This window comes from Centropristis striata, chromosome 11 (genome assembly GCF_030273125.1).
Source record: "Centropristis striata isolate RG_2023a ecotype Rhode Island chromosome 11, C.striata_1.0, whole genome shotgun sequence".
In the NCBI taxonomy this organism is placed as follows: domain Eukaryota; kingdom Metazoa; phylum Chordata; class Actinopteri; order Perciformes; family Serranidae; genus Centropristis; species Centropristis striata.
The window spans coordinates 32,179,236-32,206,872 of record NC_081527.1 but is presented as its reverse complement, the minus strand read 5'-3'; the positions used below and the strand labels follow the sequence as shown (position 1 = coordinate 32,206,872).

Genomic DNA, 27,637 nt, shown 5'->3' with positions numbered 1-27,637 from the left:
GTAACTAACTACATTTACTCAAGCAGGTACTATTTTGAGGTACTTGTACTTTACTTGAGAATTTCCATTTTCTGTAATTTTATACTTCTACTCCACTACATTTAGCTGATAGCTCTAGTTACTTTTTAGGTTGAGAATTGGCATAATAACATGATGATTAGAAGTTTTAAAAAAAATAATTAAACTCATAACAGTATATTTAATAGTTAAATTAGCCATACCCTGAGAAAATTAAAATGCTGCTTACATAAATGCATCAATAATAATAAACAAATAATATATTTTGGAATATATATAAACATCAACTTTTACTTTTGATACTTTAAGTACATTTTAATGCTGATACTTTGGTACTTTTACTTCACTAAGGGATCTGAAATACTTTTTCCACCACTAGCAGCTGGTCATACTAACTTTGATTGTATGTTTTGTTTGGTGTGAGGAGTCAAGAGACAACCAGCAGTTGGATCATTTCATTTAAAATATTAAAATATGTTTTTTGTTTACATGAGTAATAAATGAAATGATGAAAATTCTACTGAAAATCAAGCATTTTTTTTACAAGGAGTATATTTAAATTCTAGCATTTCCCTGACCTAAAAACACTTAATCCTTCAGTTAATCACAAACACTCAACTAAAAAAATATAGAGCAAATTTGGAGATATGTGGATTCTACCCCACATGAATCTGAAAAGTACTGTTTAAAAAAACCTCAAACCTCAACACACAAACATTACCTTTTAAGGGAAATGATGAAATTTACCACCTTAAATAGCTACAGCAGTAAAATGTAATATTAATTGAAAAAACAATATTTATAATGGTACAACACTGACAGGGAACAATTTATGCTTTTACTGTACTTTTACAGTTTGCTATTCGTAATTTTACTTAAGTAAATACTTTCACCACAACTGGATTATTCAGTGAGAAGGACTTTTATTAACTATTTAAGTATTTCTTTACGTTCTTAACACTGTAATTGAACTTTTCTTGTGTGCTAAAACCATATTATTTAAAGCAGATTATTTTTAATGTCTTGCAACATGTCTGGATGGGAGCTTTAAACAATCATTATGCTATGTGTAATTAATAGTAGCAGTTATCTTTCATAATTAATGTCTCTGTCAGTGTGTGTGCATGTTCAGTGTTGGAAGAAGTTTTCAGACCCTTTGCTTAAGTAAACACAGCGATACAACAATCTAAAAATACTCCATTGCAAGTAAACTCTGTTTTCAAAGTCTGACAAAGATGTTTTTACTATTTTCAGACTGATAGCGGACCTGTACAGCAACCACAAAGGCCCTTAAAAATAGCTGCTAATCAATGAGCGGCTCTCTACAATGCACAGTATCATTTTAGAGGTGCTGCACAATTATTGCACTCAAATAGATACATTAAATATAGTCAAATACACAGGCCTTCTGGCTTGATACATAACATATCTACCAATATGAGGCACTTAAAATAGTGTCTTTACACTTTATTCACTAAAGCTATGACTGTAATTGAAGCATGTGCTGTAAAATAAACAAAAAATTCAAATGATATCCAACTAAATTAGCATCTGATTTATTTTTTTGTATTTTATTTACAAAGCTGGAATTAACTTTACAGCACTCTCTTAAGGGGCAGAGGCTTCTTGATCAGCAGTGGAGGAAGAACCCAGATCAGATTGTTTACTTCAAATACTCTGTTACAACTAAAAGTCCTGCATTGGAAATGTTATCTAAGTAAAAGTATATAAGTATAATCAGGAAAATGTACTTTAAGTATTAAAAATAAAAGTACTCAAAGCAGAAAATGATCCTCTGTGACTGTAATAATTACATTATTGTTACTCATAAATTCATGTTAAAGCCTTATTTTGAACTGTACTAATTTGTGAAAGACAAGAACAAAATATTATTTTTATTATTAATTCATTTGCTGTTTATTTTCTTGATAAATTGACTAATATTGTGATTTGTGATCAACAGTCCAAACCTCTAAATTATAAAAAAAAATTAGGGCCAAGTTAATTTATTAAAAAACAATTAACAAATTAATTGCCCATTTTTATTCTAATAACTTGAGGTCAAAGGTCAAGGGACTGACAACAGGAGGGAAAGATTCTTTTAAAATGTGTATATATATTTAATTTACTTAATTCACCCCCTTCCTGACATGTTTGTTACCAATACATTTCTTAAGTCTTCTAGTATCATATGATGCATACATTTTTTTATGTGTTATATTCTTGAAATCAATCCCTAACATTAACACTTACGCGCATCATATTTTAAGCCATTCATAGTTATATTGCAAGGATTCATTTGTAAAAGAGCAACTAACTAAAGCTCTCAAAGAGTGAAGTATAAAGCACAATATATCTCCCAAAATTGTAGTACAGTAGAAGTATAATGCAATATAAAATGGAAATACTCAACAAAAGAAAATGTGAAAAAAAGGTTAAAAAAAAATTGATTTGTGTTTTCCAAAGCCCAAGATGACACTCAAATGTCTCTCAAATATTTTTTCTTCTTTGAAAACCACTCAAACAGATTAAATAAACGCTAAGGGTTAAAGTCTAATTAAAGTACAGTAAATGAGTATAACATTGATTCCAAAGAATGTAAATAAAACAGAATGTGATAGTGTGCTAATCCTTTGTGGCATATATTCAATTGAAGACTTTTCAAAGACAGTCTATTTTAGGCTATAAACTTTTGTTTTTTTGTAAATATATACTGATGCATTCTGTTTTTATTATATTTTTTTTACTTATTTTCAGGGTTATGAATGTCTTCAGTGCCATTCCACCACTGCTCTTGCTCGTGCATTATACAGCGAGTATAACCTGCAGAACAAACACAGTCCAATGTCCTTCTGGGGCGGTGTGTGGTACACTTTGATTCAGCTGCTATCAGTATCATAAATATGACAATAATTTATACTCCAGTACCTCCAGTTGGTCATTATATTAACTGGGAAGTCAGTTAGTAGCAAAGTTCAGCAATGGTCAATGATAAAACCCATTAAGCCTGAAGCAAAGTTCACCTGACTCTCCTGGTATTTAAAGGGGAGGGGCCAACAGGACCTATAAGTTCCATTGAGTGAGCTTTTTTTTTTTCCAAAATATGGTTTCATGTGCACAAGGAAAAACTACAAAACATGACAATCAGTGACTTCCAGCAGGCTATTCATTGGCCTGCCGCCTCGGTTCAGTCATCGTGTCTGTGCAGTGCACTACGCTGCTCGCAGCCTGTTGTTCAGGCTCATGTAGGGTGATAAGGCTGAGATATGAAACGGCCAGTTAAGGACATCTAACAGATATTATCACAGGCCGGTACAGAATCTGATCCAAGAGACCTAACAATAAACCAACTTCCTTTCCAAGAAATAATCGGAACTTGCCTTCCAGTTCCCATCACTGTATTCCTGCACTGAAGTATAAAGTCTCAAGGAACTCTATTAACAGATTTTTCTGAGTGGTTAAACATGTTTAATAAAGACTTTGTTTTTCAACTTTTACCCACATTCATTTTGAACTAAGTCGGGTAAAATAAACTGGGTACTCCAGTACAAATCAACACAACTCAATGATGGACATTTCAATTTCAATATATAAACACTAAAGTGACAAATTATAGATGAAACCATTCTAATTATCCTATATAATAAGATAGTGCTATAAACAGATTCTAAAGCAATGTAGGTATGTTTATAATGCATTATAGACATGGGCTCGCAAAAAAACTCAGTGAGTGACCAGCGAATATAAAGTATTATGAAACTAGACTTTATAAGTCATTATAAAACGCTTTATTATGTGTTATGAGTATTGTTATAAAGCATTATGAATATTTATGAGTGCTTATAACTATAATTACACAGTGCTAAAAGCAGGGTATAACACATAACTAGCTGTTTATAATGCATTACAGGTATGGGCTAATACTCTAGACCTCATACGTCCTTATAAAAGCTTCATAATGTGTTATAATTATTGTTATAAAGCATTATGAATATTTGTCAGTGCTTATTAATATATTTACATAGTGCTAAAATCAGGTTATAACACATTACAAGTAGTTTATAATGCATTATAGACATAGGTGTCATAGAAAAAGCAAATATGAAGTATTATGATGTTAGACCTAGAAGTTATTATAAAACAGTTTATAATATGTTATGATAAATGTTATAAAGCATTATAAATATTTATAAGTAATAATAACTATAATTACACAATGCTAAAAGCAGATTATAACACAGTTTATAATGCATTATAGACATAGGTGTCTCTCTATAAATCTCTTCTCTAACAATAAACATTTTTATGATGCAATTATGAACACTAATATGGACTTTTCTAACATGTAATGATGTTGATAAGCATCTTATAACAACTAATAAGGGCCTTATTACATATATTAACCAACACTTATTGTTCAGACCTTAATATAAAGCTCTAGCATCATTTCTGAACTTGAACTTTTTCTGTATTTTCAAATAAAACCTCCTGCAATGAGCCACTTTTAATTCATATTTGAAAAGTATTTCATGAAACCTAACCAGATTTTGAGAGCTGAACTACGTCTAAAATTTTAAAGTTGTGTCTTACACTGTACGATACCAAAAATGTTATTACACATGATTACAAAACGCAAGTAACGCATAAATAAAAACTCAAAACTGATGGATTCCAGCTCAGGCACAAGCTGAACATGGCGGCCCGATTAGGATAAACATTAGCTCCTTATGGCTATCATTATTCAACTAAATACCTGCAGCAAATACAAACAGATAAAGTGACCCAGATTAGCGAGCATACGTTGCCTTGAAATGTAACACTATTTGAAAGGTGTCCACTTTCAGAGGAACACAAACCACCTCAGTCCTCTGGCATGCAACAAGAGTCCTACTGGAGACCTGCAGGGTATAAAGTCCCGAGAAAGGCCTCTTAAGAAAAGCCAGAAGTGGCCTGTGTGGCTAGTGCGGAGGGTACCAGGACAGAGAGAAGATAATTGTGATTCTATAGTGGCGAAAAAGCCGCACGAACCGCAACGACACACGCTGCGATGACACAGTAACACAGGTCACACACACTGTACAGCTTTCAACAGTGGCTCGGGGAAGAATGTATGACACTTCTCTGTGTGACTTCATTAGGATGAGCCATTTCTTCCTGTGTGTAATTACTGAGAGCTGTTTACTCAGGAAATTAAACTGCTAGCCATTTATTATATAGAGTAAAGAAGCATTACACTGTTTAAAGTAAAGCAAATACATGTAATATGGTATTAACTGAGTGATGAGATCTGTTTTTATTGTACATTTTGTTTTTTCAGAGGTTTAATCCAGTTAACTAGATTATAAATCTGAGGTACTTGTACTTATTTTCCTTTTATGCTAGTTAATAATAATAATCTACAATTAACAGGCAGATATCATACTTAAACTCCACTACATTATTTCACAACTTTAGTTTGATTTTTTTGCAAGCAAACTATAAGAAGAGCTTATAAAATTTAATGATTTGTTATCAAGTAACACCTGTAGTTAACAATAAATACAATAGAAATAATTAATGGAATCTATTTTAATTGTTCAAGTTATTTTTCATACACGTTTCCAGCTTCACATACGTGAAGATTTGCTGCTTTCCCCTTTAATCGTTTAGTTAAGCTTATTTTTAATAATTTAGAGGTTTTGACTGCTGGTTGGACAACATTGTGAAAGTGTCAATTTGGGAAAATTGTGACGGCTTTTCTTCAATTTTTCAAAGTTTTTACAAGTTAAACAATCAGTCAATTAATCAAGAAAAAAATCATAAGATGAATCCATAATCAAAGTTATCATTAGTTGCAGTCCGATGGTTAAAAAATTAGTTCAAAGTAAAATCCGACTTTTACATTTATCTTTGAGGTATAATAATTTAATGATATAGAATAGTGTCAGAGTCACAGGAGACATTTTTCTGCTTTCAGTACTTTTACTTCTGATAATCAAGAATATGTTTTGGAGATAAAGATAATGGAGATTAAACAATTATTATGCAAGTTTCTGTTTCACAATGATGCTTCCATTTTTTTCTGCTGTTATAAATCCAGAGCTTGTATTTCATTTACAGTGGTGCACTTTTGAGTTACTCACTGTAATATGTTGAAAATAGTTTACTAATATATGAAATATAAGTTGGGAGTTTTCAGTAGATTGTGGAAGTTGTGTATTATATACATATATATTTATTTTATTTATTCATCCCATTTAAAAAAAAAATATTTATCTATTATTTATACTTTGCTTTTGCATTGAATTATATTTATATTATATTCAAGAAAATGGGTTTTTTTAAAGTTCAATATCTGCATGATGTTTCCTAAGTGAATGAGTAATCATGTTGGATCATCATGGTTTCAACAATGACAACAAAAAAAATATGATTATAATTTTTGCCCTAATTAAACAGCCTTAATACTCCACTACATCTTAGATGCAAATATTGTATTTTAACAATCAAATTTGTCTGACAGCTTTAGTTGTTTTTCAATATATTCAGTATAACAAAATGTCTGATATCCTTCCTGCCCAGTGAAAACCCTGTAGCTGCTACTGTGGAGTTTTTCCTTTTTTGAATATTGTGATATACTGAAGGATAAAGTGTTTTTCTAAGAATTAGTAGTTAAAATGAGCACAGCCTTACACATATACAGCCGTAAAATTCAACATTCACAAAATATGTAAGCAAAAGTTTCTCCTGTGAAGCAGGAGTGAAGCATTGACCTTTATGAAAATGTAAATACTCTGTCAGCCAACATGTACAATAAAAAGATGGTTACTGTATGTGTGGTAAAATAACACAACCTTAAAGCTTAATCTAAGAGGGCAACAGGGATAGAGAGTTCTGTTCTGACACAATATTCCACATAGAAAGGAACATTTCCAGCAACCGATGTTTGGAAAGTCTCTTATTACATAAACTTCAATCACTAGATTCCAGTCAGGTAATAAAATGTATGACATAACACTGATAAACGCCCAGTAATTTATACGGACACAATAAAACTGATAAGGGCAACAACTAAGACACTTTTATTATGAATTAATCAGTGAGTTTTATCTAATTATAATCACCTACTCGATAAAATGCCAAAAATAAAATCAAACCAACACAGCATGTTGCCAGAGCATTAACTGATGCCTTAAATAGATTAATTATGTAAGTGTGACCATATAGCAAGCTAAGGAAAAAATCCAATCGCACTCAAAGTCTGAAGCAAACAATTATTTGCAAGTTTAAAGCTGTAATCATTAAGTGTTTGGTATATTCATCAGACTGAGGATCAAAAATATTATGCTTTTGGATCAATTCACAATTTCAGCACTGATGCCCATTTTCCACAACAATGAGAAGGAGTAAAAGCACATAGACACGTTACTTTTACTATACTATACTACAGACCACTAAACTACACTCTCATCCACTATACTGTACATTCATTCATTGAAAACCATGGTGCTTGACAGTTAGTCAAAAGGCTACTTGTAATCTGTTGTCCCTATGCAGACATATCACACTACCCAACAGGCCACCATACTACAATATACAGTACTGTACTATCCCAGACTATACTTCTGAAAGAATAATTTAAGTGGATTCAGAACATAGTTTACTATATTATCCAGTAGCAAAACGTGAATTTGACTCTATACAGTACATCATAAAACCTACTTTGTATAATCTACTATTTTATACTACAATAGTATTTTACTATACTTTTATTTATTTAAAAAACATCAGTGAACGGCAACTAAACCACTGGCTACTACACTATACTACACTCATGACAGTATACTATACTACATGCAATCATAGTGGTCTCAATATATCTTATACTAAAACCTATTAAAATATACTCTGTAATACACAATATTCTACTATGATATACTACAGGCCACTATACACAACTGTACTGTATTCAAAAGCCTTTTATTTATCCATAGGCCTTGACAGATGTCACACTACAACCAAAGTTATATATAGCTATACTCTATTTATACTGTACTGTACTATACTATAATATATATTACCATACTATAAGATAATATAATGTACTATACTGTACTGTACTATACTATACTATGCTATAATGTACTATACTGTACTATACTATACTATACTATAATGTACTATACTACACTATACAATATAATACAATACTATACTATACTGTACTATACTATACCATACTATACTATACTATAATGTACTATACTATACTATACTACAGGCCACGATACTCAACTGTACTGTATTCAAAAGGTTATCATTTATCTGTAGTGCCTTGACAGATGTCACACTACAACAAAAGTTACTATACTATACTGTACTGTACTATACTACACTATACTATACTACACCACAGGCCACTATGCTACACTATACTCAACTGTACTGTATTCAAAAGGCTATCATTTATCTGCAGTCTCTTGACAGATGTCACACTACACCAGAAATTACTATACTATACTGTACTGTACTATACTACAGACCCTATACTACACTGTGCTGTATTCAAAAGGTTAATATTTATCTGTAGTGCCTTGCCAGATGTCACACTACATCAAAGGTACTATACTATACTATACTATACTATACTATACTACACTACCTTTCTGAGCAAACATGACCCAACAAAACAACCAAAAGCTAAATGGTCTCTAAACATCTTTGTATACTAAATTCCATAAAACCACACAATATTATACTATACAACATACTACTACCTATACTACCCGCCATTATTGTCAATTATACTACATTTACTTAGTGAAAGCCCTTACGAAAATGTTCCACAGTTACTCAAAGACCAATTCCTTATGTCTATAGTCCCGAGACAAATGTAACACCACACCACACCACACGATACTATCCTATCCCATCCTACCCCATCCTATCCTATACTATACTATACTATACTATCCTATACAGTATTATACTATACTATTTATTCTTATTTAGAGCAAACATGGTAGTAGTAGTCAAAAGTTAAATGGTCTCTGTAAGTACGCCATTGTGCTTTGAAGCCTACTAAACTATACTCTCTATTACACTGTACTATGATATACTAAAGGCCACAAAACTACACTCTACATTATTACACAATCCTATAGGTATGTTTTTATTGAAAATGCTTACTGTGAATGTGTTAGTAAAAATGTTACTTCTTATCTGTTATCCCTGGACAGATGTCACACGACACAACAGGCCACTGTAATACATTATATTAATCTAAAATACTATTCTATTATTTGCTTCTACAGCACCTTTCACACCTGGAATTTAGGTTCGGATCAAACTGAAAAGTCCTAACGTCCGGACCAAACGAGATAGGTGTGAAAACGCCCTAGCCAAAAATTCTGTGGTCTCTCTCTATATTTTTTATACTATACTAACTCAAACAATTCTCCAAAACACCATACAACACCCTACTATACTACAGGCCACTATACTCTACTACACTCTGCTATTCTTCACTGCACAGTGTACAATGCTACAGTACACTACAGTATTAGGAGTAAACATGACTCAAAATGTAAATGACAAGTTGTTTCTCTACATGTGAATATTAAAGCCTATTCAATATACTCTCTATGACACAATATAACACCACAAGCTACCATACATGTATTTATTGAAATAAAAACCCTGTAAATATGCCCCAGTTAATCAAAATACTATTTTCATCATATCATAGTCCCAGGACTACAGACTACATTCTACTATACTATACTAATTCTTGCCAAAACCCTGTTGCCAAAAGCTAAGCTGTCTCTCTACATGTTTGTATGCTAAATTCAACTTAATCATACTCTCTATAACACTACACAACACTCTATGATGCTACAGTCCACTATTCTCTACTACACTACCTTACTGAGAAGAATCACTCTACATACACCAGTTAAAATAGTCCTGTACTGTCTACTATACCTAAATCTACACAATACCACAATTTTCAGAGTAAGCATGGCTCAAAAGAGTGGTAAATCTACATGTGTATATTAAAGCCTACTAAATTATACTCTCTATGACACTACATAACACCACAAGCCACATTACTATTTTTAATCATCATAGTCCCAAGACTACAGACTATACTACACTACACTTTACTCTGCTCTATTATACTATAATATATTAAACTCTACTCTACTCTACTATAACATACTATACTATATTAATTCTCACATTAAGCATGGCCCAGTTGCCAAAAGCTAAGCCACCTCTCTACACATTTGTATCCTAAATCCAACTAAATGATACTCTCTGTAACACTAAACAACACTCTACTATAGGCCTACTACCTTATTGAGATTAATTACTGTACATATGCCACAGTTGAAGTAGTCCTGTACTGTCTATTACACCTACTACTACTACACTATACTGCATTAAACATGGCTCAATAGTTAGTATATTTGTACATTACAGCCTACTAAATGATCCTTTAGGTGACACTATATAACACTTTCTGTACTCCTGTACTATACTACAGGGTACTACTCATGCCTGCTGTAGGAGTAAACATGGCCCAGTAGCCACGAGCTAGGTGGTATCTGTAAACCTGTGTACTGGTCCATATTTAATGGCCTACATTATGTTTAATTGGCTTTTCCTCATAAACTCCAAATATTAACAGTGAGAGGACAGCAGGCCCAGTGAGTCTACACGTCCATCTTCATCATTTGTCATTGACAGCCGCAGGGGGTAGTCTTCACAGCCAAGCCAACAGATGTGGCATGAGGCCTCGCCAGAGTAGTGACATAATTTCTGGAAAGGCCAGTACGTTTTGGTTTCTAATAATAAATGGGCTTCCTAGTCCAACAACAACAGAGAGGGACTGGACCTACCGAGCAGCAGCAGCCGATGCGTCTGTTTGTACTCCCGTTTGAGCTCCTTCAGCGCCCTGTCAATATTCTTACTGACTTTCTTCGCCTCCTTCTCGGCCTCCTTCTCCTCCACCAGCAATTTGTCCCAGTTTTTCTGCTTTTGGGTGCTAGTCTTTTGCAGCAGCTGTAAGCGTCGGCCGCGGTCCTTTCCTGTCCCCTTGCCGCTGCCTCCGCCACCGCCACCACCACCTCCTCCTCCGCCGCCGCCACCTCCGTTTTGTATGAGCACACCGTCGGTACCGGTGTCTCCACGGCGGTGCTCCCCGGCCGGGAGCCTGGCAGGGTCCCCGGGGCGCACCGGGCCGCCGCCGCCGCGTAGCGACGAAGTCTCCCCGCATCCCCCGGTGTCCTCCTGGCGAGCTCCCACGGCGCGGGTCGGCACGGCGGCGTCCGGAGGCTGATCCGAGTCCGAGGTAGCGTTGGAGATAGACCCGCTCAGGTCCCCGAAGAGCCGGGGACGCAAACTGTAGCACAGCCCCATGTTGAAACCAATATTTGTCTGTGAATGTGATTTCTCATAAATTAAAATATCAAAAAAATCGCAGTTGCGCCACCAGCTCTAACGAGCCATCGTTACGTTGGAGCTCCAGCGGTGCGATTTAAGTCCAAAATTGAGCCGAAAATGTGAATGAATTATGCTCCGACATTTGCTATATGTCATTTTGCATTTTCCCCAGTCAGCCTTCGCTTCGTAGTTAGTGGATCACCTGATCCTTTAGTGGACACTGCGGGTCCATCTTACCGTAAGTAACCAAAAGCACAACCTTGGAAAAAAACGCGACTATCCGCTGCGCAGACAGTCAACAATCTGACTGCACAGTTGTTAGGTGCAATGCACGGCACGTCATGTTACTACAGTATGGCCATTTCGAGAATGCTGGTCATGATTTTCATTCCTCACATTGCATGCCTGCATACCTAAAGACACCTCCTGCACTGAAGATAGTGAACCTGCTCTTTAGTACCAGACTAATGCCCTTTCTTTACATAACAGGCCTATTTTATTCAAAATAAATGACAAACATTTTGAAAAATGAAACATATTTAAGTTCGGTTCAGTTTTTGAGTCAATACACACACAGATAATTATTATTATTTAAGCATTATTGTGCTCCCTAACAATATTTTATTATTACCAGACCAATTTACCTGAATATAATTTGTTTATATCAATCCAATATAATTTCTTCATGTCAGTATTTTGATTAATTACACTTATTAATGTAAGATTTTCTAAATTCCCATAAACCGAGTGTCGTTTATCAAATATCTAAATATAGAGGACCTATTTTGGGCCTCGAAGCATTTCAAGTGTTCCTGTAAATATTATGAGGACGAATTATCCGGTCTTCAAACTGAGGGTCCTGGGGCCTTTCAAGGATCCTTCGTTTGGTCTCAAGGGGTCTTTTACAAGAAAAAATAGGATATTTTTTTCTTTTGGTCAAGCAAAATGCAATAAGACCAACATACAATGCAGTCCAAAATATATCTATATTTTGGAATATTGTTTAGCCTCCTTACCTGCACTGTGACAGTTTATACAACAACACAATGTTTTTGTTTTTAGGTGTAGACCACTGAAATTAATTGACATGTATAATTACAGAAAAGGTCAGAAAAAGTTGGGGTTACGTTCTGGTTTATGGGGGCCAAAGTCCCAACTAGATGCAGGGTTGAAAATATACCATTAGATGGAGCACTTGTAAAAGATACTGATTATAAGATATATGTATGTATATGGAGTAGAGCCATAAAACCTACATGCAGTAACTCTCTGTACTTTTCAGTTTGTTAATTCTGTAGCAACACACATTTGGTTGAAGTTGGATCAAATAATATAAGCACTATGCAGTTTTAAAATAAATTAATTTGCACTATAATTAAAATACAAGGCTTGATTGACAACTGGTCTTATATACAGTCTATGGTCTTTAGACACCCTGGGCCCCTTTAAACACCCATGACCTTTTAAATTTTATTCTAGTTGATTTTGTGGTCACTTGTGCATCCTCTTGTATTCATTTTTGGTGGGAGGGGTCAATAGAAACCCAACTGCAGTTTGTCTGGTTTTTGTTTGTTTGTTTTTTACCATGGGGTCCTTTAGAGGTTAATCTGCTTAGTTTGTCTATATTGTATACATTGTTCCTATTAAAAAAAAAATCTTACATCATCATTAAATACTGTTATGGTCTAATTTGACCCATTTTGACATTTGACAAAAATATGTACCTAAATGACATTCTTGTAGCATGAAATTTGATGAATTTTTGATGTGACCCAAAATTGGCAAAAATTTAAATATTTAATAACTTTACTATTAAGAGACTGTTTAGGGTAAAATTTAACCCATATAGGTGTTAGATCCACCAATGTGAATTAAATTAGGCAAATAGTGTTTAGGATAATGTTGAAACTGTGAAACTGTATGCTCACATGCCATGTCTCTGTATAAATATATCGTTTAAATTTAATTTAGAGCATAATAGTGAAGGTAAAGAGAAAGTGAAATCTTTAAAGTATATTAATTTTTTTTTTTAGAAATGCTATGTACAACAGTGCAAGGTACAAACACTATACTATTACTATAACATTCTAGTGCATAGTGTTGCACGTATTATTGGTATGATTTTATTTCATTTTATTTTGTAGGAGCCTGCGTTGCCTATGAGACAGGAAGCCGCCTTCACAAACGGACCAGCATCTCTCCATCACCGTGATGCCTCTGATGGTAGCTGTGTTTTATTTAAGTAAAAAGACTCCGGACAATATATGTGTTTTGTAAAAAAACAAATGTCTCTTAGACCATAAGATTGAAAACTAGGGCTGAACAGACAGGTAATGTTAACATTATTTTAATTTTGCTCTCTATCGTCTGCTCTAACGTTAGTTGAAGGCATGGACTATAAGGTTGAAGGCTTGCTTGTTGTTTGCTTACAAACGTTATCTAAATTAATTAAAGTTAATTAAAGTTTTCAGACATCGCGAGGAAATTGTCTAGCAGTGTAAAGGTTTGTGATTATTATTTGCCAACATCAGAAACGTCAAATGTCATGTTCTGTAATCAGGTTGCTAAAGCTACTACTTTTTAATACTCCATTTTTAATACTCCATTTTTATAGTCCATTACAAAGGATGCATAAAGTCTAACTAGTTATGTAAAATAAGTAAGTGCATTTACTCAAGTGCCTTACAATTTTGAGATATTGTACTTAACCTGAGTATTTCCATTTTCTGCTACTTTAGACTTCCACCTAAATAGCCTATAATTCAGTGGGAAATATTGTACTTTTAACACACACACACACACACACACACACATAGTTAGGAGTTAAAAACTAGCCCTACATTGACTAGCTGCAACATTAGTGTAATGCTTACAGGTTAAATCTCTAGAATGGATTATTGTGAAATGTGATATTGTGATATGTCTGACATATATTTATTCTCCTCTAGCAGGACAGAAAAAACAACAGATAATTATGTATACTGGAAACATATGCAATCGCTTCTACTGGGCATGGTGTACAAACTCTCGAAAAGACACAAGCAGAGAGAAGGTTAAAATGTATATATTATAAAAACTTTAAAAAAGGATTATTAGAACATGGTATCGTCCTGGCTAACTAGCTTATGCTTGCACTAGTTTGTATTTTTATTCTTGCACTAGTATTATGTAATGTTTAAACACACTGGCCCTAATTTGTTCAAGTCTGGCCACAGTGTACTCTAAGGTCTTGCCCTTTTAAAATGTGGGTTAATTGGATATAAAAGAAAAACAGAAGACAGACATCAAGTTAATTGGTCAAAAGCATCCTCCAAACAACAGTCAAATTGTTTTAAATGGCATTTACACAGCCCTCGAGACCACTTCAGTGCAGGTTTTTATAAGAACAAATTCAAAACAAAAATGTGTCACCCTGCGTCCTATTTTCAAGTGGACTCGATGAGGTAAAACCATGTCTCCAGGTTCTCCGGTGAGCCTGTTTTCTAACACTCACTCTTAATCACATGTCAACTTTAATCCACTTCCCCTCGCAGGAGATCGCCCTTCCTGTGTCCAAGGCTTAGCTTAGGATAGGCGAGACACAGTGCAAGAGGCAGAGTCACTTTTCCGCTCTCCCTCGCCAGGTAAACCTCTACCCGTCCTCCATCACCAGTCTGCAGGGAGAAAGGTAAATGACGAGCACTCATGTTTTATTTCTGTGTTCCTAGAGTAAAAGCCTTTGAGTAGCCAAACAGTAGCAGCAGGACAGAGCAGCGTAGAGGGCTGTTGGTCCGTGGAGGGATGTTGCTGTGTTTACAATGACCAACTGTTGGACTGTGTGGGACTGTCAAGGCTCTTCAGTGAAGGAGAGGCAGGACTCTCTGTGGACGATGAACCGCTACACCACGCTGAAGCAGTTGGGGGACGGCACGTACGGCAGCGTGCTCCTGGGAAAGAGCAATGACACTGGGGAGCTGGTGGCCATAAAGAGGTGAGTGTAGCTCCAGTAAACATGTCTGAGACATAGGGTGTTGTTTTGTCTCAAAGCATTAAGCTGATTAGACTCTGAGGGACTGCTGCAAGGTGCATTACTGCTCTAGACTCAAACATGCTGCTTCCTCACATGAAAAGAGGGAAATCAGTTTCATGTTTCGGCATTTGAAGGATAATTAGATCCTGGAATGACCAGATTAAGACTCATTTTGATGCTCAAAAGATGCCCAGACACTTTAACTTTTATTATCAGTAGCATTATTACTATTTATTGTCATAATGTCCTTATTTGCCTGTAGATCTTTGGCAAGAAATTAATAATGAATGTTTCATGAGGCTCCTTCAGGCACTGTTTGTAAATGTAAGGTTATAGTGCAAGCTGATACGACTGATGACAGTGAAAGGAGTGAAAGTACACCGCACAGTGTTGCCCCTGGAGTACGGGAAGAAAAAAGGAAGAAAGGTTAAAACAGGTTACACTTGTAAAACATTTCAATTATAAAGACAATTTAAAGACAGCAATGTAGCCTAGGATGAAGCATTTATTGGAGCCGATAAACACAATTTTAAAAAAGCCTTCAAAATTATTGTACGGTAGCTCATAAGCATCTCTATTTGAATGAAGATTCATATGTCTACATGATATGTTTGCCAGATCTGGATTTCCACAAAAGTTGTCATAAACCATCAACAAAGATAAAAATCAAAAGATGTGCATTAAACTTGCATTCAGCAATGTTTTATGTAAAATCCACGTTGTGATTTGCCTAAATCACAAAGCCAGCTCTTAGAAGAGAGAAAAGTGCACCAACTCTCTTAATTAACACATACTAAAGAGGACTTTGTATTATATTAAATAATGGCAATTTAACCTTAAATAAAATAGCTTTTGTCACTATTTATGGCTGCCTATATGAAAAAGTTGCTCCAGGTTTATTTATAAGGTCATATAACTTAGTTAAATATATACCCAGTATACCCAAATATATAGACTAAAATAACTCTCAAAATGATTTTGAGGTGCTGGACAGGACTAATTAGTTTCCTCAAATGTTTTTTGTTTTTTTCCCTCAACAGGATGAAGAGGAAGTTTTATTCTTGGGAGGAGTGTTTGAATCTAAGAGAGGTGAAGGTGAGAATCATTAAAGTCAGACAAGAAATCTGCACTAACTGAAATAACAGCTTTTCGATACACTAAGCGATAAATATTTGGCAATTTTATAATTTTTAACCAGTGATCTTTCCTCTTGTAAAATACTGCCCATGTTTATGCCACATTTATATGTTGAACTAATCAAGTAGAGCTATTAATACAAGATATTATATCTGTTTGAAATGTCAGACATGGTATTGCCATGCTTCTTTTTTCAGATAAACAAACATGATGCCATTAAGACATAAGAAGAACACACTTAAACAAACAAATTTAAACAAAAAAAGAAAGAAAGAAAGAAAGAAAAAAATAACTCTTGTCATAATAAAGCCCTGGGCCAAACTCTAGTCTTAACTTGGCTTTTTTCACAATGAAAACACAATAATATACAAAGAAAGAAAGATGTCCTCTTCCTGTCTTGTTTAATTCTGTTGCACCAAATGGTAAATTACAATCTCAATCCACAAGTGAGTGTTAAATTAACGCTACCTGTGTATGAAAAAGTTCTGACAATGAAACTATTTTTAGCATGTAGTGTTTTTTTGTTCACCAGCCTTTTGGAGAGGAGTGAAAAGGAGAATTTCAGACAGTTTTTCTGACATTTTAGGTAATTTCCTTATATAATGAGCTGATTCTTAATGACTCTCTTGTGTGTGTCTCCTTAATATTTTGTGTTGTCAGTCACTGAAGAAGCTGAACCACGCCAATGTGGTAAAACTGAGAGAAGTGATCAGAGAAAACGACTACCTCTACTTTGTCTTTGAGTACATGAAAGTAAACCTCTATCAGCTCATGAAGGAGAGGTAAGAACACATCGGTCATTATTTTAGCTGAGTTATTTTTGTGGTTTCATTTGGCAGTGTGGTTTTTATTTCCAGTGAGAATTATTTGGGTCAGATTGAGTCATCATGTGTCGGTCTTGGTTTTTGCAGAAACAAGTTGTTCCCTGAGTCAGTCGTCAGAAACATGACATTTCAGATATTACAGGGACTGTCCTTTATTCATAAACATGGTAGGTGACTTACAGCAAGGCCTTTCAGTACACACAGAAGTCTTTTCTGTCTGATAAAATGATGTGTTATCAAGCTGCCAGCACTGTCCTGTTGTAAATACGTCATAATTGGTTAAACAGAAAGCAAAAAAACTAAAACTGAAAAGTAAATAAATGCTGTACAGTTGATAAAACATCAAGTATCACAGGATTTTCTTCAGCCAAAAATGACTCACTTCTCCTGTGAGAAGAGGAGGTGTGAGTGGTACCAAAGCTTAACTGAACAAGTTTTTCTCTCTTCTTTCAGCTCTGTTTTTAGTGTTAGTGGGTGATGGTGTCATTCCCACTTCAATGAGGCATGATTGTTTGCATTATCCAGTCTTCCTTTCTTTTGTCTTTTACCACTTTGTTTACCGCTGCCAGGGAAGATAAGATGTTTTCTGAAAATGAGATAAGGAACATTCTGTTCCAAGTGTTGTCTGGCTTAGCATTTGTGCATAAGCACGGTAAGAGACTCCTGCTGTCTTTCGCTTTCCCTCTGGTTTGACTGTGCTTTTTCAGCTTAAAACATCTTTTGTCAGTCGGAGATGTTTTAACTGTTTTAGATCTTAAAGCAACTACAAGGAACTTAGATCTTGATCTGGCTAGCGCGTTCATTTGTTTAAGAAGAGAGTGAAAGAAAGACTAATTCATTTTAATACTATATTTAATTTGTAAACACAGCTTTGTGCAGGAAACGGTAATGTATCTGTTCCACAAGATCTCCAGCCTAAATGACAAAATAGGTCAATACCACCCATAACAATCAATATGAGCGTTTGTCAAAAAGACCCATACAAGCATTTCGCGGTTCACGGTACAGAGTGGAGTGAACATGTCATTATACACCCTGTTTCCATTTAGCAGTACCATCCGATCTTAGTGATCCAAACGCAAGTTGACAGCTCTCAGTCTGTGTGTTCTCACTTAGCAGTAGCATGTGTCTCCACATGTGTCTTCAGTGACCACTTGTGATCCGATTCCACTTCCCTCGCTCTGTATGTAGATTAGCATGTACATCATTTCCGTTTGCGAAACACCAAATGCGTTGCTGTTTTTAACCGGCAGGAGGCAGCAGTGCCCCTCCCGTGCCTAGTTGGTCGAAAATAAAAGAAGAAGTAGTAGTAGTAGTAGTTGAAGAAGAAGAATAAATCAAAACAATGCATTCTTGGGCGTGTTCCAGGCAAACCTCATCACCCAAGATGTTAGACACACTCATCATTTTTGTCTTGGGGCAGTCGAGTTGGACAAAGCCGGCTTACTCCCGTACTTCCACTCAGGCAGTGGGCAGCCATTGAGTAGGCGGTCCCAAATGTGGACAAGAGTCACATACCCGTTCTCACTACTATCTGAATGTGGACACATGCAACCTGAACCACCTCCGAATGTGGTTTTTGACATCTGATCTCAATGCGTCCTCACGGTGTTTTCACCTGTATTTAGAGCTGTCCACTTGTGTTTGGATCACTCAAGGCCACATGTTACTGCTAAATGGAAACGGGGTCATACATACACGTACGGTTCAGGGTTGCAGTTAGTTGAATTTAGGCTATAAAACCACTGACCTTGGTGTAGGGCATAAACTTCCTAGTAAGGCGTTACAAAAGACAGTAAATAAATGTTTGTTAATGAGTGAAGTGAAGTAGTTACGAGGACGACATGAATACCAGAAGTGACATAGTAAGGTAAATACATGATGCACAAAACATGAGGCACGGTAGTTCAGTGATGTTTAAATCACATCATTTACTTCTGTTTTCACATGGGACACGAACCCCGTTCTCCTGGGTGAAAGTCAGACGTCTGTTCAGTCCGGCCAGCCCCGAGAGCGACTTCTATGTTTTATACTCAGTAACGCCGTCATTCATAATTACTGCGGCGGGGGAGGACAGCCTAAATGTGAATATGGGTCATATTTTGTGGCTGTCCAAACGACATATGGGGTCGTTTTTGAGGGGAGAGACCAGTTTTATTCATTTATGGCATTTGTGAGATTAATAACTGCATGTGCTGTTTGCACAGAAGCTTGAAACCACTCATATGTACCATTGTAGTTAGCGGCACACTCTAGTGGCCGTAGTAATTATAAAGGACACCAGGGCAGAAGTGTCAAAGTGAGAATACAGTGTAAAGAAGTCCACTTACACACAGGCCTTTGACCCAGAAGAGTGTGTTTGTGTCAACTTTGTTATGCGTAGCTTCATCACGTCTATGTCAAGCTTTACGTCACCTTCGTAACTACCTCAATTCCGGCAATTACTTTCATTTATTTAACTTTTTTTAACTGTCTTTTTTATGCCTAACCATCTACTTTGTCCTCCTAAATTTAACCAAGCCATTCTATTGTTGTATAGGGGTATCACTGTTTTATAACCAGTTAAAAACTCCTTGTAATTGCTTTAAAAAGTCAGATCAAATTGTGGTCACTTGTGGTATGCATCAATAGAGAGTCATTGGTAGTAAAAGTAGTAGTGGTTGTAACAGTGGTAGAAACTTAGACAAAAACTATTTAGTTTGAGAAAATAATGCAATTGTAGACAAACATCAGCATCAGCACGTTAACTTGACTGCCTCATGTTTTTCAGGGTATTTCCATCGTGACATGAAGCCAGAGAACTTGCTCTGTATGGGCCCAGAGCTGGTTAAGATTGCTGATTTTGGACTAGCCAGGGAAATCCGCTCGCAGCCACCTTACACTGATTACGTGTCGACAAGATGGTGAGACGGATTTATCTACAAGATATTATCAGAGCAATGTACAAGTCATTCCTGTAGATGATCTACAACATCTACCTCTGACCTGAATTAAACTTGTGACTCACAGTAACACCTGCTGTAATATCACGCAGCTCATCTGTACCTTATAAAGTCCTAGATTAAGTTTATACTGGCTACAGAAAGGTAAATCTGTTCATGAGACGGAGAGGAAGACAAACTGAGATTATTAAGGCTCATTTATCCACTAGTAATACTACATATTAAAATTAATTTACATTCTGCATAATAAGTTATACTTTTGATACTTTTAGTGCATTTTGATGCTAATACTTTTGTATTTTTACTTTAATAAGTTTTGAATGCAGGACTTGTACTTGTAGTGAAGTAATGCTGCTGTGTGGAATTAGTACTTTTAGTTAAGTAAGGGATCTCAATACCTTTTCCACCACTGGCTTCAATGTTATTTTTAGGTTTTACTATGTGTTGTCTGGTCGAGGATTCAGCACTTTTGGCATGACAAAAATTTTCAATGTGTTCATGCAATCAACCCATAAAAAAACTTAAAAAGTTGGTATAAATAAGTAAGCTATGCAGATCATTTTGATTGTTGCTACTCAGATTTTAATACCGTAGAGGTAAATGTCTCTCTGAAAACACCAAAACATAATGCTTCACTGTTGTGGAGGAATAATAAAATGGAGTATAGAACATTAACAGGAAAAAAAGAGGAATTTAAGCAAGAGTAGAGTTAAAATCCCCATTAAATATCCTCTTGTGCTGTTCTTACAGGTACCGAGCCCCGGAGGTTCTGCTGAAGTCTAACTCCTACAGCTCACCCATTGATATCTGGGCCGTGGGATGCATCATGGCGGAGCTCTACACACTCCGGCCTCTTTTCCCTGGGAACAGTGAGGTGGACGAGATCTTCAAGATCTGTCAGGTCCTGGGAACGCTGAAGAAGGTGAACCACCAGGACGAGGTGTCACATGATCTAATTCTGCTGTCGTGACGGATGCAACCAACCAGTGTCGCTTCAACACTTCTGCCATTCTCTATGCAATCTACTTTATTTTGTTATTGTCTTGTGTCTCACCATATCAGTCAGACTGGCCTGAAGGCTACAACCTGGCCACCTCGATGAACTTCCGCTTCCCAAAGTGCGTCCCCACCAGCCTCAGATCGCTGATCCCCAACGCCAGCAACGACGCCATCACCCTGATGAAGGACATGCTGCAGTGGGACCCGGAGAAAAGACCAAGTGCTGCTCAGGTACAGCATCGAGTTTCAGTGGTGGAATGTAACTAAGTACATTTACTCAAGTGCTGAGCATAAGTATATTTTGGGCTACTTACATTCCATTTTATTTAACTTTATTCTTCTTCTCCACTAAATTTTAGGGGCAAATATTGTACTTTTACTTCACTGCATCTAGCTGACAGCTTTTGTTACTCTTCAGGTCCAGATTCAACATAAAAAAATGATACATTTAAAGTGATTTACTTTAAATTAAATCTAAAAAAAATATATATTAAGTAAATGAGCCCTATCTTCACAAAATTAAAACGCTGCTTACATAAATGCATCAATATAAATGATGTAATAATATATTTACAAGAGAAATAACAATCTGAGTGGGAACATTCTGGAAAACGAGTATGCTGGTACTTTTACTTCAGTAGGTTTTGAATGCAGGACTTGCATGCACATGCAATACTGGAGTAATTTACCAGTGTGGTATTAGTATTTTTACTTTAGCAGGAGATCTGAATACTTCTTTCACCACTGCTGACTTTGAACATAGATTGTTTGGAAATAAACAAAGATCGCAGTGAAAACAGCTGAGTAATGTTGAAGTGACTGTGGCTGAATAGCACAAGCCCTTTGGGTTTTATCCTGAGCTCCTCTGAGTGCATGTATTTTTAGAGTCGAAGGCCCAAGTGGTAATCAATCTGGTTACTTTAGCAGTTACTGTAACTCCAAACTTGACATCTGGGAATTACTGTCCCCTGACTTCATTCATTGTGAGACGGACACACATCATTATGGAAACTTTTTAACCAATACTGAAGCTGAAATTCACATTAAAAAAGTTTCCAGTACGGCACATAGTCATCAGTCTTTTTTCAGCCTTCATCACTGTGACAAATGTGCAGTGGTTTGTCTCTGGTTTGTCCACATTAGATATACAGTAGCAAGAAAAAGTATGTAAACCTTTTGAACTTAACTTGTTTTCTGCATTAATTTGTCATAAAATGTGATCTGATCTGGATCTAAGTTCCAAGTATAGACAAACACAATGTGCTTTACCTAATACCACACAAAGAATAATAATAATTTGTGTCTTTATTGGACACATCTATGAAGCATTCATAGTGCATAGAGTCAGAAGTTATAGTATACTTTTTATTGCCACTGGGGATTGATATAGCTATATTCCATGTATTGTATCATATATTTTTAGTTTATTTTCCCATATATAATACATAAGGAACTAAAATGATGTAATTAATTATATTTTAAATTTGGTTTGTCCTGTTTGTGTTCCAGGCTTTACGGTATCCATACTTCCATGTCGGCCAGGCACTCGGCGCTCCTCTGAAGTATTCGGAGCAGCACAAGGCTCAGGTAAAGATGTCCGAGGCGGCTGCTGAAACGAAGCCTCTGTCCCTCTGTAAGACAGACATAGAGTCCAGCGAGCCAAGCAGGACACAGACCTGCAGCCAGTCTCTCCACCAGCCCCTTCAGCAGATACTCCTGCCTCAGGACAACATGGAAAGCACAAAACAAGCAATGTGTTCCACCACGCTGACGGAGGGGCAGCAGGAACCTCTCAGCCTGGTGAAAAACAGGCAGCCGATGAACTGGCAGGCTGTAAGTATCACACAGCTTCTAAATAAACTTCTTTAAGGGTCGAGATGGGCGATATCAATTGAGGGGGTCAAATAACTTTAAAGTCATCAAAATACATACAAATAGGAAAAGGTTTTGCATTTCATTCAGTGGAGTTAAAATATGGAATGGGATGTGTGAAGAAATAAAACAATCTTCAAATATGAAACATTTCAAAATCAAATATAAAAAGCATGTCTTCACACGATATAGGGATGAAAACGGGTGTGTAAAATGACGGTGGTTATTGTGGACGTTTTATTTTTTAAATGTGTTACTATTTTTCTCTTTTTTGTGTGTTATTGTTGTTTGTTCATTGTTGTCTCATTATGACTACATGGGTGTATGTGTACTTATGTGTTTGTAAGTTAATAACAAGTTATGTGTGTTAATAATGGTAATAATGAGTTTATAAACTACATTACTATGTGTTATACATACATATATATAAATATTATTGTTATATAACTGAATATAGTAAATTAACATAGGGAGAAGGGGTGGGATTTTTATAAGCTTTGGCTTCTTCCCACTCCTTTTGAACACAAATAAGTGTTGAGTCTTGTTGTTGTTTCATTTGTGTTGTTGTCTTGTATTTATTGTTGTTCGTTTGTTTTTAAATGTTCATCTTTTATTTTGTGTTCAAATAAATTCTCAATCAATCAATAAATGTCTGAATGGGACCTTCATGGGGCTTACAGAACTTTGTCTTCTTCTATGTATGTTGATTTTAAAGCAGACAAGAGCAGCTCCCATAGGAGCCGAGAACAGCATGACAGGAGTGAGGACAGGGCGTAGACGATGGGGCCAGACGTCTTTCAAGTCCGTCGACAGCTGGGACGATGGTGAGGACGCAGACGCTGGAGTCTCCATCTCCAAAAAACCCACCATCAGCACTCTGAGGGACAGGGGGCTCGACGGGCCCAACTGTCGGTAAGACCTCCTTATTTTTATGTAAAAGATGTTTTCAGCACAGTTGGGATAAAGGTGCAGTGCAGGTGCGATAGTTTTTTTTGTCTAGATTTCCAGAGTCAAAGAGCAACACAGGAGTGAAGCTGCAGAGCAACAGCGGGCTGAGCAGAGCTGACTCCACCACCTTGTCTGCCAAGCAGCACTACCTCCGCCAGTCCAGATATATGCCTGGTGAGAAACAATTAGCTACTGTATCACAACAGTGTCATTAGCCTCTGCCTCGCAAAAGGATGTTACTTTTACAATTCTATATATTACTGATAAATTATAATGAATTCATGCATGACTTAATGAATGAAAAAAAAACCCCACACAAATTAATTAATGTAGGATTATAAAGAATGTACAAGAATGAATATCTCCTGCATGAGTTAATGCAAGAACAAATCATTTAACAACTGAGGTCTCTGACTCATCATGATTTGCGAGTAAATAATGATGTTCATGTCTTCTTTATAGGTAAGTCTGCAGTGCACATGTATTCTGTTGATTTCCAGATCATGATCATGGGGTCACAAAAATAACCGATTCATAGGCAAAAATGTTTACCTCCAACTATTAATCGTGTGTTAATTATTAATGTTAAAGGTTTTTTATGTAGAAAGTGTTCAAAGTTGGTCAATTAATTGTTCTTGCATTAACTCATGCACAAGAAAATATTAAATTTCGTACATTCATGATAATTCAGAAGTACTACATGAACTAATCCACACTTTTGCATTCATGATAATTCATTCACCTTGACCATATTATTTACAGTGTAGCTAAACACTATACTATAACACTCAAATTAAAAACGTTTGCAAGATTAAAAAGTGGGATATCTGCCTAGAAGCAGTTTAAGAAGATAAAAGACCAACAGACTGAAATCATTTTCAAGTCTGGGTAAATTGTTGTGTGGACTTCAGGTACAGCGAGTTAATTCTCAGCGATGTCTTTTCTCATTTTTTCAGGCATAAATCCTAAAAACAACTCCTCAGCAGGAGGCCAGGTTGTTGGCAGAAAGCTGTTGGGCAGCTCGTGTTTAACAAGAGGACAGATGATGGAGTTTCCTCTAAATAAAGGTAAGAAAAAATGGTGTAGTGTAGAGTTCAGTGTCAAAAGAAAACACTGGAATAATAAATAATATACACTTTTTGGTGTCAAAACAGGAAAAATGTTGCACAAAAAGCATAGATTGTTTTTATGAGATAATGAAGAAGCCAGAGCATTAAAATTATACCTTAAGTCTATTCAAGACACTTAACAGAAAAATTCCAAGTTCTTTTTTTCCCATTGTGTTCTGGTTTCCTCCTCCACTCACCCATCCTCTTCTCTTTCTATATTGTGCTAGACATTAGTCTTCCTAAACTAACAGATAAGCAGCCTCTAAAAGAAAAGACTCTGGAGGATCTTGATCCTTTAAAAGGTATCTCTCAAAATTAGAAACAGCTCACAGAATTACAGGTCATATTTATCACTTATGAGGATGTCTAACATACAGGTGCATCTCAATAAATTAGAATATCATAGAAAAGTTTATTTATGTCAGTATTTCCATTCAAAAATGGAAATAACACATTATATAGATCAGGGATGGGCAACTTGAGGCCCGGGGACCTCATACAGCCCGCACCCTCATTTGAAGTGGCCCCCAGTACAACTACATGCATTTGAGCATGAAATCTTAAAAGTGCAGTGTAAAAATGCACAAAATTACTTCTTGCAAGTAATGTTGGTCTGCTGTTCTTGCACTGAAAAAAAGAGAAATCACAGTTTGTTTGCTTGAAACCTTTTGTATTCCTATTTATACTGTTATACATGCATTTGAGCATGCAATATGTTAAGTTACTACACTGTAAACATTTTAATTGCAGTTTCATCATATCTAGGTAACACAGTCCTATATGTGGCCCTGTGGTAGTGTCAATGAAAAACTGTGGCCCCCTCCAGCATTTAAGTTGCCCCTCCCTGATATAGATCCATTACACACAGAATGAAACATTTTCTTAATTTATTATTATTATTTAACATTGTCTTAATTTATTTAATTTCTTCTAATTATAATGAATATGGTTTACATTTGATGAAGACCTAAAATTAATTGTCTAAAAAAAAATATTTAATATGGAAATGTTGGCCTCTTGGTTGGGACTATTTGACTTGAACTACTGGAAATGGACTTTTCCATCATATTCTAATGTATTGAGATGCTCCTGTAAACTGTATAAAAGTAGTGGATGTAGTTTAGAAAAGTGAAGCCAATGCAGAAGTTCCTTAACGTTAACAGACGATCGATTTCCTTGTCCTTCCCAGACTCCTTCATGAGCAACTCCAACAACCCGAGCAAGTCACACATGTCACCTTTTCAGATGACCGAAACAGGAGCAGCTAGACAGAGGATTACACTGGCACCCATAGGATGCAGCTCTGCCAGTGAGTCACAGCAGGGGAACTTTTTATTTTCTCAGACAGAGTAATGGTTTTGTTTTGTAGTTCAGTGTGTTGCTTGGTAGCAATCAGGCCCAGGTCAGACAGCACAGCGAGCTAATTCTTTGTGTTTGTGGAGTAGTTTCTTTATGAGTACACTTCCTTAACTTTCTCTTTCATCACACTTTAACAAAAGCGCCCCCTGGAGGTAGAAAGGAGTCAGAGAAGATTGTTACTGAAAGAGCTTTCAAGGATTTTTTTTCTTTCAGGCCCTGCCTTCATGTCTTGTTTAGTGTCTTCCAACCTGAACTTTTACACACTTTCTTTTTGTGAATCTTGCAGTGGATCTAAGAGTTGACTCCAAAATCAAATCGTCCAAGAGCAAGACCTCCTCAAATAAACTCACAAATGAAGGTAAAAACAAAACAAAAACAGCACCATGAGCACAAGAAATGCAGCAATTTTGCATGCAAGTTAAGGCTCAGCAGACTTTTTAATCTCTCTCATGATGATTTCTCAGAATATGAAGGGCGGAGGAGCAGAACCCAGAACGCTGGATGCAGCACAGCAGGGAAGAACACCTTTCCAAGGAGCACAAACAAGCCCGTGCACGGACGAGTAGACTGGACCGCCAAGTATGGAGGTCACCAGTAGCACAGCAGTCCGCTCTGCTCCACCAGTGACTCATGGGAAAAGTTCCCAGTGCACTTAAGTCAGGAAATACAGACTTCAGAGAAGAAGTGTTTCCTGCTAGTCTGTTGTTACAATTGCCATGCTATTAAATATAGTTCAATGTTGTACAAGTGTCCTATAACTGCGGTCAGTATTTTTTTTAAATAATAGACTAGAAAATTATTATTATTTTTTTTTAATTAAAGTGGGTGAATTTATTTTACAGATATATTTACAAGCTTAAAAAAGCATTTAACTGTAAAAAGAAAAAATCCTTTGTATTATTAAAGATAGACATCTTTTTTTCTTGTACCATTGCCTCTGTCACTTGTTTTATATTATTTTTTATACAGAAACAAACTGAAATAGCTGTCTGC

The 27,637-nt window shown here is 36.0% G+C and overlaps 2 protein-coding genes across 2 annotated transcripts in view; one reads left to right on the top strand and one right to left on the bottom strand.

Moving 5' to 3' along the window:
• The window catches only part of LOC131979926 (guanine nucleotide-binding protein G(olf) subunit alpha), a 56,879-nt gene extending 45,161 nt beyond the window's left edge, over window positions 1-11,718 (bottom strand). The window contains exon 1 of the mRNA XM_059344002.1: window positions 10,902-11,718. Within this exon, the coding sequence (XP_059199985.1) occupies window positions 10,902-11,421 (520 nt within the window). The 5' untranslated portion in view covers window positions 11,422-11,718. The remainder of the gene's footprint in view (window positions 1-10,901) is intronic.
• On the top strand, window positions 11,264-27,572 carry LOC131979925 (serine/threonine-protein kinase MAK-like). The gene is made up of 18 exons (XM_059344001.1): window positions 11,264-11,353; window positions 13,590-13,775; window positions 14,979-15,068; window positions 15,153-15,415; window positions 16,495-16,549; window positions 17,252-17,373; window positions 17,503-17,582; window positions 20,186-20,318; window positions 21,108-21,279; window positions 21,420-21,587; window positions 22,866-23,189; window positions 23,944-24,140; window positions 24,229-24,350; window positions 25,133-25,243; window positions 25,513-25,587; window positions 26,475-26,594; window positions 26,931-27,002; window positions 27,109-27,572. The coding sequence occupies exons 4-18, from the start codon at window positions 15,243-15,245 to the stop codon at window positions 27,240-27,242; spliced, it is 2,058 nt and encodes a 685-aa protein (XP_059199984.1). The 5' UTR covers window positions 11,264-11,353; window positions 13,590-13,775; window positions 14,979-15,068; window positions 15,153-15,242; the 3' UTR covers window positions 27,243-27,572.
• Window positions 27,573-27,637: the final 65 nt, after the last annotated feature.

Coding starts and splice junctions, on each gene's coding strand:
- LOC131979925 (XM_059344001.1), top strand. CDS start 15,243: ATGACCAACTGTTGGACTGTGTGGGACTGTCAAGGCTCTTCAGTGAAG. Junction 15,416..16,494: donor GAGCTGGTGGCCATAAAGAG/GTGAGTGTAGCT, acceptor TTCCCTCAACAG/GATGAAGAGGAAGTTTTATT. Junction 24,351..25,132: donor CCAGTCCAGATATATGCCTG/GTGAGAAACAAT, acceptor TCATTTTTTCAG/GCATAAATCCTAAAAACAAC.